The following is an 18,090-nucleotide window of genomic DNA, read 5'->3' as shown; positions in this document are numbered from 1 at the left end:
AAAAGACAACTCCCGCTTTAACTTTTTTGTGATTATTATGTCATATAATATAAAATATTATGTGACAAATTACAGTATAAAAATTTAATTATATGTGATATATAGATTCAACTTTTTTATATGTTAGCAGTTAAGTACAATATAACACCTCTTTAATGCTAAATAAGATTATTCTTACTCATTTTTATTAATGAGATGTTGCATTTTTATATATACATTGAGTCTGAAATTTTAATTATGTTTAATAATTATATCGAATTTTGATTGAATTTAGAATTGAATCGACATAAATCTTTAAATGAAAAACAAAATTTTCTAATATTATTTTTTCCAATCACAGCATTCAAATTCGAAAATTAACTTAAAACAACATTAAACTCTTTACAACTCAATCCAAACAAACATTGTCACGTATTAAAACTACAAAGACCTGAGGAAGCTCTCTGACAAAAAATTAATAAAGCATATTTAAAACCCCATATTGGATGCATCAATTGAAGAAGAAAACAAGATTTCACACAAATTTCCCTAACTAATAGTATATGCGTGCACTAGGTTTTAGCAGAGAGAAACAATAACACAGTTGAATCCACTTCATATATATATATATATATTCATGGCTTGGATGGTGGATGCAGGTTTCCTTTTGGATTTGGAGCTGATGGAACCTTTTTCATGTTACCCTTCACATTTGTTCCATGTTCCTTCATTTTTCACAACAAAATTCAAACAATAATCCCATGTCAGCCGTTTCATCATAATCAAACAAAGCTCTAAACCACCTTATATCCCCACACACGCAAATATTATTGGTCTAAGAGATTTTCCAGTATCCGATAATTATATTGGAGCTTGATTAAATTCGGAGTTAAATCAATGCAGTTTTCCAATCCGCAAGGCTTATAACCCCAAGTCATTACATAAGGAGCATCAAGCACCTTAGCACTGGACCCAAATGAGTTGGTGTGTGTATATATGGATAGATAGATAGATGTAGGGATAAAGAGAAGCTTACCCAAGCAGCTAACAAGAACCTGTTTGGTTTGGGAGGTCTTGTCTTCATATCATGGTTAACTGTAAATTAATGTAGATTACAATGTTAATTAGAAGATTGTCCAAACAGAGATTTTAAGCGGAAAAAGAAAAGAACAACTTGCCTGTAATTTGCATGGGTATTGAGGAATAATGAGATTGTGAGGATGGAAGAAGTAGAAATACAATGAGGAGATAGGCTAACATGACTTGAACTTTGATCTTCATATTGTAAAATTGGCTCCAACTTGGGGGCTGGTTCTTGGGGGTATTTATGGAGAACAAATTGGGATACTTAATCATGACTTGGTTTGAAAAACATGGTCAGGATTGTTAAATGTGTCTGGGAATCCAATGCTTTTTGTCACATACTAGGATTATGTGTGGGTTTTCTTGCTGTTTCACGTTGACTTGAGTTGATGGAGGGGAACCATATGATTGTGTGCTATTTATCCACCCTCCTCAATTTTTCAAAAACAATTATCGGTTGAGTTTTAGTTGTTTATGATTCTCGGTGATTTAGATAGAATCTATTTGATTTGAGTTAGGTTATTAAGAGAATGAAAATAGTGGTAACAAATTAATTAATTACTGGAGTGTTATGGTAGCAGTGAGATTAAAGGTGAGTTTGGATAGGTGGTGCGGTGCGCTATCGTATCGCTATAGTATCTAATCTCACCGCCATCGTTGTTTTTACACTAACCGCAAGTAAATGTACCGCTCATCCATGTTATGATGCGGTGGAAATTTCTCATCAATGTTAACACTACAATATGATACGATTGTACTAAAAATCTTACAAATCCTACTGAAATGTGAACTGAGCGAGAATAAAAAAAGCAACCTAAATTAGGTTAGATTTAAGTTTGAACTGACAAGAATAGATTTTCGAGTTCTAATCAAATTTAATAAATAAAGACTTATGTTCCGACATATCTATGTACATAAATATATGAAATCAATATAAGATATATATTGTATATGAATCCAGTAACATGAATTACTCCCTTCTCTGTCTTTCTTGCCTAAAGTTTGATCAAAACAGCTGGGTTTTTTTGGTACATGGGAAAGTTAGTTGTTGATTTTTGTAATCATATAAAAGAAATGTCCAAAAATTATTGCTTTTTTGTTTCTTTTTGCAACGTGGAAATTGTAATACCCAAAACTTGTTTACTGTGTGAAAAATAAGATCAAACATGTGTTTGCATGCTTGATCAACATTATACAATCCGTGACCAAATTTCTAGCATGCTTTCATCTCCAATTATTTAGTTTTAGATTAAATGCTTAGGGGAGTCTGCAGGATGGGTAGTGCGTTTATCTACGGTTAGTGTAAAAATAACGGTGACGGTGAGATTAGATACTATACCGATACTGTAACATAAGACAAAATGTAAGCTAAACGCACAGCGCCAGCCATCCAAAACCCACACTTAATTATATTAGAGTTTTAAGTTGTGAAATTTACTAAATTAAAATTGTAATTTTATTGAAAGGAGATTAATTTTGTTAGGAGAATTCTACGAAATATTGTTTGTTGGGAGTTGGTAGATCTTTTAAGGGGTTGATGTTGTCAACCAATCACAAAGTGACTGAAGAGACAATGGTGACAAGTCCACAATTGGGTGAAGCTGGAAAATTATTTTAATGAGTCAAAGATGAATCATAAGTTTTTGGGGGAGATAAAGTACAAATTTACTATTATACTAACGTGTAATTTTTAAAATTTTGAAGGGCTACAAGACAATTTTACCCAAAATTGGAGGGGCCCAAGGCCGCCGCCTCCACCCCTACCCCCTCCCCAATGTACGCCCCTATAGCAAACTACATGTTATCACTATAACTCACCATCATCCTCTCTTTATGCCTCAAGCTCTCGACCTCTTCATTGGAGACAATATTAACCAAATTGAAAGGAGTCAACATAAGGTAATTTATAGTCTTCTCTCAACGAAATCATAATACAAAATTCACAATCAATTAAATATTTAATCGATATGAAATAACGCCACATCACGTATAAACCCAAACACAAATTTATATCACTGAACAAGTACTCCAACTTTTTACATCATATTAAACATTCAACCTAAAATCAATTCAACGCCATTGAAGAGAATGTTCAGCAGCAATCTCGAGAAGTAGCAGTGTTAAATAGTAAAAGCCTTTTCCTATTATCATTGATAGCCATAAAAACGAAAAGTGGAGATAAACAGTGGAAAACCACTTCAGTCTGAATGTTGTGTAATGATAACATTTTTACTCCTATTTCTATGCAAAAATATTTTTTTATTCTTGTGTCTGTCTGGAATTTAGTAAGTTCCAGTAGGTAAATTGCTAGCAAATCTAATTTATAGCTATAGGGGGATCCCCAATTTAAAGTAGATTGGCTTTTATTTCATTCTTTTTTTTTCTTTTTTTATTTTGGCCCTTCCTGTTAGGCTTGTGCCTTTGTCTTTAACCTTTTTCTTGGATCTTCATAAGTTACTCATATTGAGTGAAAGTTTTTGTTTTACTTGATTTAATCCAAATATAAAATATTAATAATTTAAATACGTTTTAATTTAAATTTAAATAAATATGAATTCAAGGCCGGTTTTAAAGATATTATAAAAGTTTTTATATTAAGAAATAGATTGTATTTTACTTTATTTACTCAAAAAATGAGTAAATTAGTTTATGCGCATTAGATCAAAGAGTAAATTGGTGTTTTTGTTAAAAATTTCATTCATTCCTACTGTTAAAAATTAGTCTCAATGCGCCAAAATGAGGTGCACGTGGCATGGTTATTTTGTCAACCACGCTAGTTTTTAACTATGGAAATAAATAAAATCTTTAACAAATAGGACCAATTTGCTTTTGATCTGATGTATAAGTGCTAATTTACCCCCTTTTTGAGTAAAGAGAGCAAAATACAATATACCTCCTAGTATAAAAGCCTCCACGGTACTTTTAACGAAACTGACTTAAATCCAAAACAGCTCGAATCCGAAATAATTTGAAGCCAAAATTGACCCTAAACAGAACAACTTAAAATTTCTAAAACCCAAATTAGCCCAAAATATTATATTTATTTAATAAATTTCATATCCATTTTACGGTCCATATTTAAAATACGTAATACTCCTTTTAATAATATCGCCTTCAAATTTTAAACATACAATTTTCTATTCTTGGTAATACAATCTACTTTACAATACTCGGGTAACCCGAAATATTCTTTGGTATTATATTTATCCTTAAAACTTTTTAACGAAAATAAGCAAAAATAAACGAAAGTGAAAACGGGCTACAATAGGGCATTTGGTCTAGTGGTATGATTCTCGCTTAGGGTGCGAGAGGTCCCGAGTTCAATTCTCGGAATGCCCCTTTTTTCTTTCTTTATGTGGCCTTTTTTTCCTCAACAAAGGCCCACAGCAGGTCAGCTTCATATCTTTCTTTTTTTTAATGGATAAAATAATATAAAGCCCATTGTTTTTAACATATTGTCATAAAGCTTTCAATCTTAAAACTAAATTAAAAAAAAAAAGCTAAGTCTAAATAAATTTTATCCCAATTTTTTTAAAAAAATTAATAAAAAAATTTAGCCATATTAAAATTCCAACTTCAAATTTAATCATTATAAGGCTTGAGTTCCCATGTGAAGGGGCAAAAGAGATGTTAAAAAGGGAGACCCTTCACTCAAAACAAATCTGCATTGTGTAGAAGAGAATCTTAGCAAAGTTGCACATTGAATGGCAACCAACATATTGATATACAAAATTAAGGCTTTCTTTAACCCTTAACTATTGGAGGAGACAAGAGAATATTTGTACTATAGATTTGGTTGCATCATACTTTTGATTTCTTCCCTTAATTGATTAGACTAATCCATAACCAAATGTATATGATATATTTAATTTCAATTTTTCTCCATATGATAAGATTGAAATAGATTTAATGTCTCTAAATTATGTCGTATTTAATTATTTTTAGGTGTCTTCTTTTGTAATAAAGAATTTAGATACTAAGATGATTATGAATTAAGCCCTGAAATTTTGAGAATTTTATTGTTAATTTGTTTTAACTTTTTAAGTTTCCATGTTTAGTATTTGGGTTTATTATTGTTTGGTTGATGAAAGCAAAGTTTTAGAATGGAGTACTACAATTATTGGATCCCTAGATACTTCCTAATATGTAAATTTATTTTGCTTATGTTTTTCTTTTTCTTTTTCTTTTTCTTTTTCTTTTTTTGAGGTTTTTTTAATAATTAATGTGTTGAATTATATATATATATATATGTTTTAATTGTTTTATGTTATAATCGAATGTGGGTTTTGGGTTTTATTTTATTATTTGTGGTTCAATCTTATTTGGAGGTTGATGTGTTAAAACTTTTTTTTATATATGTTTTGGTTTTTTTTTTAGAATTATGTTTTAATTATTTTAATCTTAGATGAATTTGATATTTTACAATTATAATTATATTAATAAATTTAATAATCGAATTATTAAAATATTAATCATAAAAAAAAATTATAAAAGTATGCAGAATTATTTTAATTTTACATTAGTGTAAATAAATCTCTTTTTTCATTTTGTTTTCATTTCAAAGTGAATGAAATATATTCTCATATTTATTTGGATTGCGTAAGATACAGGAATATATAGGTAACAATTAGACTTGGCTCAACCCGGCCTTCGTGTTTAGGTAAAGACATAAGTCCGAAAAATAGGTTTGGATAAAAAAGTAATACCCGCCGGGCCTCAGGTAAACTTGTTTTGGCCAAGTCGGATTTGCAAAAAAGAAAAACTACTGCTATTTTTTTACTATTTTGTCACTGTTTTTTCATCGTTTTACTATTGTTTAGATATTGTATAACTCTTGTTTTATTATTAATTTTGCTACTATTGTAGAGGTATTTACTTGCTAAGTTGCACTTATATTAGTGTTATTTAAGTTTTTTATTGGGAAATATTTATTTTAATGTTTTTAGTGTATTTGATGTATTATATTTTTTAATTTTATTTTTATATAAAAAATAATATAAAAAAATTAATACGGGTGGGTCAACCCGGGCTCAGATTTTAGCATTTTTATCTGAGTCGGGTTTGAACAAAATTTTGGGCCCATTCTTGAGTCGGGCCTAATTTTTTTACTTGGTCCAACCCAGCCCATGAACAACTCTAATAACATTATGTTCTAAATTTTTAAGTTTTTTTTTTATAAATTTGAAAGTTTATTAAAATGTTATAATCTTATACTTATATGTAGTTATGCCTTAAATACGAGTCAAGATTATTGATTTTGATCTTAATGACAACGATGGAAAATAGAAGATTCGAACTTGAGACCTTCAAATCGAAAACCATTAACTAATTTAAGTTCGAGTTTTATATTTTGTTGAGGCTTCCACGGAAAGTAATGAAATAACAATGTGTAATTATAGTGAAGGGGCTCTTCAATGCTACAATGAGCAGAAATTATATTCTGAATTAATTTTCCTTTGTGTGTTTGCTTGAAAACTCGGAGTTTATGTACTTAAAGTTATCCTGACGGAAGAGTCTGCAAAGATCGGTACAACTATGAGTGTTCGACACTCATGTCGTCCATCATTTACATTTGAATTTAGCCCTACAATGTAAACATGTGTATGGTGTTTTTAAATATTTATTATTATAAATTTACATACGATACTATGATTTTTTTCTCTTGTCTGAAATGATTAAGTTTAAACTTGAGTAGTTCAATTATATCTCGAGACAAGTTCAAGCTTACATATAGATGTTCGTTCGAGTTTGAGTTGAATATTGAGCTCCGAATTTCAACTTAAACTTGAGCTCAAACTTGACAGCATTCGAGATTAACTTGACTCAATTACACCCCTAGTTGAAAATCCATGTTGCTTTCTCTAATTTTAGGTTAACTTTTCCTTCGTTTAGTTTTGGGTAGATCAAATTGGTTTCGAATGTTTTTCTTGAAAATTTATTTTATAATATTACATTATTTGAACTCGAATACGAATGTTGGGTATAAGTATGTTTTTGGCCTACATTAAACATACTAATTTTAATACAAATTCAAAATTTTGATGACATTAACTCAAATCTAAATTTAGCTCAATTCAATTTAATCATAAAAAATTTCAAATTCAATCAAAATAAAAAATGACTCAGACTCAATCTTTCAAACCTAATATTACTTAACTCCGAAATTACCAAACAAATAACTTGAAATTATTTAAACTCGAGTCTCGAACTCGAATGAAAATAAACCCTACATGATGCACAACTTCACCCATTCAAATGGAACAAAATCCAAACTAAACCCACTCCGTCGACAAATTTAATGTAAATACGCGTTTGAAAATGAATTATAGATGTCAAACACATCTTTTTGAAAGTCAAAATAATTATTGACCAATCAGAGACGCACACGAGGCAAAATTAAGATGAAGCAACTGTTCCCTTTTCACCATTAGAGCGCGTGCGACACAGAAGCCAATGAATGGGAACTCAGAACCCAAAAGGGCAGTACATGACTGGCAACAAGTTGGCTTTTCACACAGGACGGCGTGCGTGAAGAGAAAAAAAGAGCAAGCTAAAAATGTTATAGACGACAGTCAAACTAAAATAAAATCTACTTCAACGTTATTACATAAATCCACTATTCCTGTTGGGCTGCCGTAACAGTGATTGTCCCCTAATTCTCTTGTCGCTTTTCTTCCAAAAAGTTTTCACCTAAATTACAATGGATGTCACTAAACTATTAATAAATTTATGTTTTGGTCACTCAACTTTTAAGAGTTATAAACAATTATTAAACTATTTAAAAATTTTCATTTAAGTCATTGGATTGTAAACTTTTTTTTTTTTAAATCTGACTGATGAGTTTCAAGCGACGATTCAACGGTTGGTACGGTGCATCAGTACTTGTTGATGAGTAGAAGAACATACATTAGATGTAAGTCAATCTAACGATCAATGTCAAATATTGGAGAAGAAAGCTGTCTGAATTTTGGTTCACAAATTCATGACATTCAAATCTGGTTGATGAAAAAAAATTGAATTGTAGAAGAGAACGGGAATGAGACATTTCATCAATGCAAGTGGTGCAAGCAAAGAAGGCCAATAGTGATTTTAATAGCAGGTGACTTAAATGAAAACTTTCGAGTAATTTGTAACCATTTTATAACTTTTTAAAGTTGAGTGATCAAAACGTAAACTTACTAATAGTTTAGTGACCTTTAGTGTAATTTATTTATTTTTTGAGAGTTTTTGTTATTCAATTATTATATTAAATTTTAATTACATAAAAAATAAACTAAATTGGACTCTTAATTAAGAGTAAAACTTTGTTCATAAAACTCGAATTCAAATTTTTACTTGAAAAATTAAAAAAAAAACTACTTTGAATGAATATGTATTAGTATTTAGGTGATATATTTATTTTGTGTTTTAAGAGATTGCAGTCATTTAATTTAACACCCTAATAATTATGACATAATGATAAATTTAGACTCTAATTTTTATTTATTTTATCACTTTAGTCCTTAACTTTGGTCCTAAGCCTAAACTTTAGTTATTTATCTCTTATATTGTTGCTTATTTATTTTAAAAACATATAGTTCTATTAAAATTAATGAGTGTATTAACATCTAAAGTTTATTTTATTTTCAAATTATAAATATATTTTTAAAATAACTTAAAGGTAATAAAATTTTAAAAAAACTAAATGTAATTTTAACTCTTTTTTTCATTTCAATTAAATAAATTCATTTATATTTAATGTTAATAATAAACTAAAAATAAAGTATTTAATGGGATATTTATAAATTTTATTTACTATTAAGAAACATCAATCAAGTGTTTTTTCTTTTTTTTGGAAATCACAACTCAGATTAACTATTATCACCAGGATTAATCATTAAAAACATTAAATTTAATTTGACTATTGCATACATAATTTACCAATCAAGTGAAGTTTTTAATAATTAAAATTAAATAATATAGGGATAAATTTTAAAATTATATATAAACTTTGATTTAATGTAAACTTTAATTTGGTGCAATTATATACGTGAAATTTTAATTGCGGTTTAAATGTATGCATGAAACTATAATTTTGATTTAATCATATAAATTTAAAGAAATAAATACTTCGCTAACAAGTGATTTGGTACAATGGTAAGGTACATTACACCCCAAAGGAAGAACATAGGTTCGAATAACATTCTAGAGAGAATCAGTCACAAATCCTGAAAATTGATGTGATTCTACAAAATAAGGGCTAAACAAGTTAATTTTTAATTTCTTTTCATTCGGAAATTTTATTAATAGTATAATTATTCTTTTTTAGATGATTTAGTATTATTTTATAACATTAATTTTTAGAACAAAATTAAATATTAAGAAGTGAAAACTTTTTTTTAATTTAATAAAAAAACCCTCTTTTCTTTTTTATTCTTAAACTTTTTTCCCTCTTTTTTTTCTTTACTTTTCCTTCTAACACTTTCCCTCTCATTTCCTCCCTTATCCCATGACTCCCACCTCCCTCCCTCGTGACTCCCCTTCCCTTCTTCTTCTCCCAATTCCTTCCCCCTTTCTCCCATGACTCTCTCTTCTTCCCTTTCCTTGTCCTTTTCCTTCCTCCCATTACTAAATCACTACACTCATCATCATCATGCGGTCGCCGCAGGGTTTCCGCAACGGCGAGAGCCCTTCCCCTCATAATCGAATCCCTACTCCACACTTCCACAACACCGTCACGCTCCGTAAACTCAAACGCTTCAACTCACTGATTCTCGTCTTCCGAGTCACCGCTTTCACTTTCTCCCTCGCTTCCTCCGTTTTCATGGTCACTAACTCTCGCGGCTCCGGTTCCCCTCATTGGTTCGATTATGACGCTTTCAGGTTAGTTTTTTCTTAACCTTTTTCTTTTACTTGTTTTATACCGAATTTAATATTAAAACTTAAAAGGCTTATAAGAAAGCATTTAATTTCCTTTTTCTTTTCCTCCACAATTCGAATTCAAAAAAATAAAGCTTTAAAGAAATTTAAAATTCAAAACGCGAAATCTCACCGCAGATTCGTTTTCGCCGCGAACGCAATCGTTGCTCTATATTCACTGTTCGAAATGGGCGTTTCCGTTTGGGAGATCTCCACTGGCTCCACTCTCTTCCCTGAAATCCTCCAAGTTTGGTTCGACTTCGGCCACGATCAGGTTCCTGCTATAAAAAAAATCGAAATTAAAATCCTAAATTTGAGTTAACTTTTTGGTTTGCTTAAATTATTTTTTAAATATTGGATTAGGTATTTGCATATTTATTGTTGTCGGCGGACTCCGCGGGAACGGCGTTCGCGAAAACGCTAAGAGGTACGCCCACGTGTACGGACTCGAACTCGTTTTGCGTGCAATCGGATATCTCCGTGGCTTTAGGTTTCGCCGGGTTTTTGTTTATCGGGTTGTCGTCTCTGCTGTCGGGTTTTCGGGTCGTCTGTTTCATTATCAACGGTTCTCGTTTCCATCTTTAGGTTTAAAGAGAGAGAGAGAGAAATATTTTTGGATGTGAAGAAAAAATTTAATGCGTTTTTCGTTTTTCTTACTGTGTATCGTACACTGTAATTTTTTTTTTAATTTATGTGATGAACTGATAATTGATTTGTCATTTGTGCTTATTTTTACAGTGATGACGTGGAAATTTGTATGATTTATTTTATTTATTATTGTATTTTTCAGCTTATTAAACGTGATTTATATAACAAAAAGATATTACTAAAAATAAATGGTAATTAATCTAAATGCGTGTTTAAGACCGCTCTTTAGTAAATTTCATTTATATATATATTTAAGAAAGTTATAAATATAATTATAATAAACATAATTAAATAATTATATTTAGAATTATAAAAAAAAAAAAAGAATTGTAATGAATCAATGTTAGGATTGAATTTATAATTGAAATGTTAACTATAAAAATAATCTGCGGATTAGACTTTCATCGATCCAATGACAGCTCAACACCTAGGACAACTCCACCATATTATTTAGGGCTCCTTTTATTTTCATGGTGTGCGCCATTTACTCCTACAAGACTAATAATAGTACACAATGTGATTTTTCTTGTCAATACCTAAAGACTATTTGGTATTTTATAATAAAAATTAAAATGTGTTTTGTTTTTTATTTAAAATAAAAAATTAATTATTATACATTAAATTTAAAAAATCAATTTTTTATTAAAAAAATATTTAATTCATGTATGTCGACGTGGAGTATATATGGCAGGTCATATGTAACTGTCTACTTATTTTATTGGCAAGATTAGACCATTTTAAGGTCCTAGGCCTCCTTAAATTCTAGGAAATTATGATTTTTAGAAATTTTCATTTTCCCCTTGAAGTTTTAAAAAAAATTTAATTAGACCCTCTCAAATTTTTGAAAATTCTTATTATACTTTTTTGTTTTTTTTAATTTTTTTTAATTAAACTCACTTAAAATATTTAAAAATTCTTATTAATCTCACAAAAAAATTAAAAATTTAATTAGACCACTAATTTTTAAAAATTCTACTAAACCCCTCAAAATGTTATCTCAAAATTCATCAGTCAACCACATCAATTCCATAGAAATAGATGAAGATTTAAACTGAAAAGGATAAATTTATTTTTTAATTTAACGTATTGCTTTTACTTTTATTTTTTTATTTAGTTGAGTTAAGCACACACTTATATAAGTATCAATTAGTGATAGCTAATTTCTCCACTGAAGTTGTTTATGCTTATCCTAAATCAAAAAAAAAAAACAAGGAAATCCATGGTATATGGATAATTAAAAGAATAAAGCACTAGGAATACTTGCAGTAGTTGCATAATCATGAAAGGAAAAAAAGTAAAGGGGGCCCCACTCCACGGTAGTGGGGAGCCTAACCACACAAAAATAGGATAACTTGTGCTAATGCAACGCAAATCATAAATGTAGATTGACGGGTTTGACGAAGGAAAAAGCTGATACAAATTATGTGGGCACCCAGAGGTTTTTTTCCTTTAACAAAGTGATGTCAAGTTTTAGAAACACCAGAACACTCCAAAACATAATGGACAAACAGAATAAAATCATGCTTCATCATGTACTATTTAATCAGACATTTCACATCTGAAGAACAATAAGATATTGACAAGGCAAAGGGATGCCTTTTCTCTTTTTTCTCCCAGTGGGAGGAACGAATGAAAAAGCAGTGTTATACATCAGAAATGATGCTACTACCACTTACGCTTTTCAACTCAGACTCTGGATATTTTTATACCAGTGTGTACATTTAAAATATTCTCTCTATCCATGGTGCATAAATACAAATTTGAATTCTCTTTTTAAAAATGCAATGTCTTATTATCATATCTCTATCCATCAGTGTAATAGCAAGGCTTGCAAGGAACGTCTCATGTGGGTGCATGTGAATGGTAATCATGAACTAAAAATCAGCATTTCAACATCACAAGCTACAAGTATTCTAAGGACTATAAAGGAAGGAGTCTTCGTTTTTCCTATAAAAGGAAATGAATGGAAACACAAGTGATATGATGTTATCATGTGACTTGAGGTGTGAGTCGAATATACGGACATGTTATTTGAAGGATGTGGAGGGTCAAAACTCTATAACTATAGTGAAAAGATGTTGAACATCAAATAGCAACGTGCCATCACTAGGACTTGGCTTAACATGTTGGATAGAGATGTCACCGATAGGAATACTTGCAAGGCAAATATCATGCGAATCCGTGCATGTATAATCGCCATCTTGACAAAAGCATCACTAAATGCATTGAAAGACAAAGTTAATATCCTTCAAATCTAACGAAAATCGATCATAGATCAATCTTTAGTATGTAAAAGAAGATCGACCAAAACAAAGCGGTTCAATTATGCAAAGAAAACTAACATGTTTACGAACATAATTTAAGTTCTTATCTAACATGTATACAATTTAACTGTCTAATGGTTTCAGTTTCCCTCATATTTGGGATCGGCCATCACGTAATGGTAAGCAATTACCAGTCCAAATATAAAAATCCCTAGAAAATTGGCAAGAAACCCCAGCTGCTGATCATCAATCATCTGCATGAACATGTAAAATCCCCAAAAATCAATAGCTCATCACAAACTAATTGTGCTATGGTTTTAACAAATATTGGAAATAAAATCGCTAATATGAAGCTTCAATAACTATGAAATAGTTTCCAGACACTTGGTCCCATCAATTTCAGCCCATTACATACAGGACAACAAATGCATAATATTGTTGGTCATCAGCTCGAATCTTTACAGAAGCAATCAGCAGACTAAAGTTGATAAACTTTGTCGACTATAATCATAATAAAGCTTCAATAGCATCTGGGAGTATGACAAGTTTAACAGTCTTAACAGCTACATTAAGTAAACCATATGCGGAAGATTGTTCCATACAACTTCAGACTAAAATAAGGGCCTAAGTACCAGTCATTTCAACACTAAAAATTACTTCATTTCATCCAACTCTGTTCATATTAATTAACTCATGGCTCGAGAACTATTTACACATTGCTTAACACATACTATCAGAAATTATCAGTAAACTAAGAGGGATGTCATTCATTTATTCGGGTCTAAAGTTACTTCATTTCATCCAATTCTATTCATATTAACTAGTTCATGCTTTGAGAACTATTTACACAGTTTTACACATTACTATTAGCAGTTTATCAGTAAACTAAGAGGGACGTCATTCGTTTATTCAGGTCTAAAATTACTTCATTTCATCCAATTCTATTCATATTAACTGGCTCATGCTTTGAGAACCATTTACACACGGTTTTACACATTACTATTAGCAGCTTATCAGTAAACTAAGAGGGATACCATTCATTCTCATTTCATCCAGATCTATAAATATTATCTAACCCGAGCATCGAAAACTAGTTACACAACTTAACATATTGCTATAAGCAGTTATCAGTAAAACGAGAGGGCATTTGCATATGTCCCTATAAAAGAATCTAATTCAAACAAATTTAAGCTTTCTACTCTTCAAACCTGACATTAACAAAGGCTACTCATTGCCATGTTACATGAATTAGAGATCCAATTTACATATCCGACATGAATTGACATGTTTGTGGAATATTGTACAGAATTTTGACAATCCAATAACCATCATACAAATGTAAGTTTTAAGTACAAAAGAAAGTATATTCGAACAAAAAAAACAAAGTGTTGAAGAAAAAATCGGTTATTTTTTTTCAGGGGAAGAGATGACAGAACTTGAATCCGTATCTTTGCGGGTATTAATACTTACATTAAGATGAAGTAAATAATCTGATTAATGCAGTTCGCTAACTGATAATATTGCAATCATAGCTTGGTTGGTACTTTTACCTTTCATTTTTTTATTCAATAAAAGTGATACGTAAAAAAATCAAAAACAAAGGACAAATAGCTAAAAGCAAAAGTACAAATCAAATGAAACCTAAGATTCTCAACCAAAGTTTCATAAAATTCAAATCCATATTCCACCGTAGACGCATTAAAACCTGAAAATTTGTCGGCATATGAACACACTAACAAACTGCCCCCAAATTTTAAAAAGTCATAAATGGGCTTATCGTTGACCTTTAACACGCGTTTCTCATCAAATTTCTTCCTCATAGTTCCAAATTTTTATTTTTAAAACAAAAAAAATTGTCTAAAAAACCTAAAATATATAAATTTCCACTAAGTTCAAATCGGAAAAGAAAAAGATTTGACACTATGGCGATCGCAGTGGGATTCGAACCCACGACCTTTAGATCCGGAGTCTAACGCGATATCCACTCCGCTATGCGATCGCTTTTACTAGAAGTTACCTTAAATTTACTTATATTCGCGAATCGCCATGACTCACCAACTACCAATCAAAGGCAGAAACCTAAAATGTTTCAAATGAATAAACACACACAAAAACAGGAAGAAATGCAAATATATATTTACACGCACGCATATCTAATCTGTTTATAGGCAGAGTGAATCTAAAAGAAATCGGCGATCTGCTAAAATGTTCAATTGAAAAAAAGAAACAAAAAAAAAAGAGAAATGAAATGCAATATACACCCCGTATAATCTGCTCATAGATACAGTGGATCTAAAAGAGATCGGCGATCTACTTTAAACTCGTGATATTTTGCAACGGTGATCAAAACTGAAAAACAGAGGCAATAAAGGGAAAGAACTGAATGAGGAACAACGTACCTTTGTGGATCGATGAGAGGCCAAAGCGTTGAAGCAATGAGTAGATCTCAAGGAGGAAAAATGACGAAAAGCGGAAAAGCGGAAAACAAAAAAACGTTTTTCGAAGTCAATGGTTTTTCAGAATTTGTGTAGTTCGTAGCAACGGTTTTAGGAAACAAAACGACTTGCGTTTTGGGTTCTTTTTTAAACAACAAGTAGGCCCAAAGGAACGGAGCCTAAAAACAGAAGTTGCGGAAATGAAGGAAAAATATTTTCTTACTGTGGCTGCTGGGATTCGAGCCCAGGTCTCCACGGCCACAACGTGGAATTCTTACCACTAAACTACAGCCACTTGATGTTCGTTGTAGCCAAAGATTCAAGTAATCACTAGATCTCAAGGGGGAAAAATGACGAAAAAATTGAAAAGTGGAAAACAAGAATACGTTTTTTTTCAAGTCGACGGTTTTTTAGAATTTGTGTAGTTCGTACTTAGTAGCAACGGTTTAGGAAACAAAACGAAATGCGTTTTGGGTTCTTTTTTCAACAATAAGTAGGCCCAAAGGAACAGAGCCTAAAAATAGAGGTTGCGACAATGAAGGTAAAAACAATTTTCTTCGTGTGGCTGCTGGGATTCGAGCCCAGGTCTCCACGGCCACAACGTGGAATTCTTACCACTAAACTACAGCCACAATATGTTAAGAGTTTCAATATATATTTATTTCAACTAATTATAACTTAGATTCAAGGTGAGAATATGATAATTTACTTAATCAACTGATTTAATGGTAGGAGTGTAAATGAGACACTCATGTTACCTTTTGGTAGGTGACCGTACACCCACATATAGTTGAGGCGCTCCCAACTTAGTGAGCCAGGCTCTCGGGGTAGTCGCTCATGGTACATTGGCTCTCGGCAAAGCATAAGAAACAAAACCCTCCCCAAGGGATAATACCTTCAATTAGGGGAGAAACTAGGAATTTTTTTTATGGGAGCGTGAAATTGAATTATAATTTTTAGAATAGCAAAAATACAATTTCACCCTTTTAATAAACTATATCTTTATAATTTTTCAAGGATTAAATAAAAAAGTTATCATTTTAGGGGGCCAAAGTGCAATTTTACCTTTAATAATTTTAAATTTTAAAAATTCTAAAGGGCTTAAATAAAATATTTTTCCATTTTAGGGGAAGATCGAGGCACCTACCAGCCACCTTAATTACGCCCTTCAATTATTGGGAATCCGATTAATTATCTAACGAACAATACTTTAAAAACTTATTTTGAAGAAATCGACCGATACTCAATATATATTTCATCCTAGTGATAAGAGAAAAATCATTAAATTCTAATCATAAATAACTTAAATTAACTAATTCAATTAATCAATTCATACACAATTTTCATGTGGTGATACTTAAATTAGTTGTTGCTAATAGTTTTGTTATTGTTATTTAAATGAGAAGGTATATATTCTAACGTTATAGTTTAATACATTTCTTTATCTAGAATATGTTTAGGACCATGAGATGCTTTATTCCTTTGTCTCTTTGTGGATTGGAATTTTATCAAATATTATAATAAAATTGTTTTGATTTTTTTAGATTTTTAATAATATCTTTAAGAATTACATAAACTTTTTTTTAGAAAATTTTCATCTTAACCAACCTATTATTCTTTGAAAATTTTCGCTTAAGCCAATTGAGAGGCCACTCATTTTTAGCTTTCAAAGACCACTAAGGGGCCACCAAAGCATAACAACCTCGTACAACTTTAGTAAAGAGAATGTGATTATATAGTATCATTCATGACAACAACTAACATGTAATAGACATGACACGTAGTTTGACCACACAAATAACCTACCATCCATATTATCGATGACATGACACTTATAAATTTAGAAAAATTTATAAAATTAAATTCAAAAATAGCCTTATATAATTGATGTATTAATTTAGAAATATTCAAAAATAGCCTTACAAAAAGAATTGATCCCACAGAAATTTGAAAAGGACTCACCAAAATTTTTTTTAAAAATATTTTATATAAAAATAAAACAACAACTCTTCTTTTTATTTTCATGCTTTATTGATTAATTTCAAGAAAATTAAGATTATGATTTTTCTTATGGTAGATTAAGATTTTTATACAATATTTATTTTTTATTTATTAAATGATTTTGTATGAGATTCTTAATTTGGGTAATAATTTTTAGAGGTTGATTAATACAAATCCTTGAATATATTAGGACTAATTAATCCAAAGCCTCAAAAAAATTAGGATTAATTAGAAATTTAACCTTTTTATTTAGAAATTGTTGTTGCTAGTGTGATTATTGTGAATCTCGTGTTTTAGAATTGATATAATGCATTCTGATGACACCAAAAAACAGTTAAGTGATGTTTATTTTTGTGAAACAAAATTAGCAGTGGCATGTTGGCTTCATAAAAACCTTATATATTTAAGGCTTAGATATATTTGTTCTAAATGTTTCACGAGAACGGAAAAATATTTTAAAAGAAAGTCAACTAGTGAAGTAAAGAAAGAATAAGAAGAAAAAAATTGCATTAGTTTATATGATTTTTGTAAGTATTTTAATTCTTTTAAAAATTGACCCCACAATCCAATTTTTCCAGCTCCGCCCTTGCATATACACCAACACATGAGGAACTAAGGATCAACTCCTTCTTCCTCTTCAGAAAACTCTAAGGTTTTGGTTGGTAGAGTGGAAAGAAAATTGTAGAGATGGAAAATTGAAGGGGTAGAAAACTAGAGTAATGGAAAACATAAATTTTCTTTCCAAATGTGTGCTTGGCAGGAGAGATGGGAAAATAGAATTT

The 18,090-nt window shown here is 30.5% G+C and overlaps 3 protein-coding genes and 4 non-coding genes across 7 annotated transcripts; 2 read left to right on the top strand and 5 right to left on the bottom strand.

Moving 5' to 3' along the window:
• Positions 1-293: 293 nt before the first annotated feature.
• LOC121222566 (uncharacterized) lies at positions 294-1,422 on the bottom strand. Its single transcript, XM_041103580.1, has 3 exons — positions 1,158-1,422; positions 1,016-1,074; positions 294-704 (listed from the first exon to the last, which is right to left on the bottom strand). Exons 1-3 carry the CDS (start codon positions 1,333-1,335, stop codon positions 615-617), a joined length of 327 nt encoding a protein of 108 aa, XP_040959514.1. The 5' UTR covers positions 1,336-1,422; the 3' UTR covers positions 294-614.
• A 2,907-nt stretch (positions 1,423-4,329) lies between these two features.
• TRNAP-AGG (transfer RNA proline (anticodon AGG)) lies at positions 4,330-4,401 on the top strand. The gene has a single exon. It is a non-coding gene; the product is annotated as a tRNA-Pro (tRNA).
• A 5,072-nt stretch (positions 4,402-9,473) lies between these two features.
• Positions 9,474-10,679, top strand: LOC107938179 (CASP-like protein 4C1). Its single transcript, XM_016871263.2, has 3 exons — positions 9,474-9,924; positions 10,099-10,234; positions 10,324-10,679. Exons 1-3 carry the CDS (start codon positions 9,695-9,697, stop codon positions 10,543-10,545), a joined length of 588 nt encoding a protein of 195 aa, XP_016726752.1. The 5' UTR covers positions 9,474-9,694; the 3' UTR covers positions 10,546-10,679.
• Positions 10,680-12,863: 2,184 nt separating this feature from the next.
• On the bottom strand, positions 12,864-15,427 carry LOC107938186 (dolichyl-diphosphooligosaccharide--protein glycosyltransferase subunit 4A). The gene is made up of 2 exons (XM_016871269.2): positions 15,272-15,427; positions 12,864-13,126 (listed from the first exon to the last, which is right to left on the bottom strand). The coding sequence occupies exon 2, from the start codon at positions 13,124-13,126 to the stop codon at positions 13,013-13,015; it is 114 nt and encodes a 37-aa protein (XP_016726758.1). The 5' UTR covers positions 15,272-15,427; the 3' UTR covers positions 12,864-13,012.
• TRNAR-CCG (transfer RNA arginine (anticodon CCG)) lies at positions 14,799-14,871 on the bottom strand. The gene has a single exon. It is a non-coding gene; the product is annotated as a tRNA-Arg (tRNA).
• Positions 15,428-15,530: 103 nt separating the features above from the next.
• TRNAH-GUG (transfer RNA histidin (anticodon GUG)) lies at positions 15,531-15,602 on the bottom strand. The gene has a single exon. It is a non-coding gene; the product is annotated as a tRNA-His (tRNA).
• Positions 15,603-15,867: 265 nt separating this feature from the next.
• On the bottom strand, positions 15,868-15,939 carry TRNAH-GUG (transfer RNA histidin (anticodon GUG)). The gene has a single exon. It is a non-coding gene; the product is annotated as a tRNA-His (tRNA).
• Positions 15,940-18,090: the final 2,151 nt, after the last annotated feature.

Source organism: Gossypium hirsutum, chromosome D10 (genome assembly GCF_007990345.1).
Source record: "Gossypium hirsutum isolate 1008001.06 chromosome D10, Gossypium_hirsutum_v2.1, whole genome shotgun sequence".
Lineage (NCBI taxonomy): Eukaryota > Viridiplantae > Streptophyta > Magnoliopsida > Malvales > Malvaceae > Gossypium > Gossypium hirsutum.
Note: the sequence above shows the minus strand (reverse complement) of the source record. Positions and strands in the feature narration are given on the sequence as shown.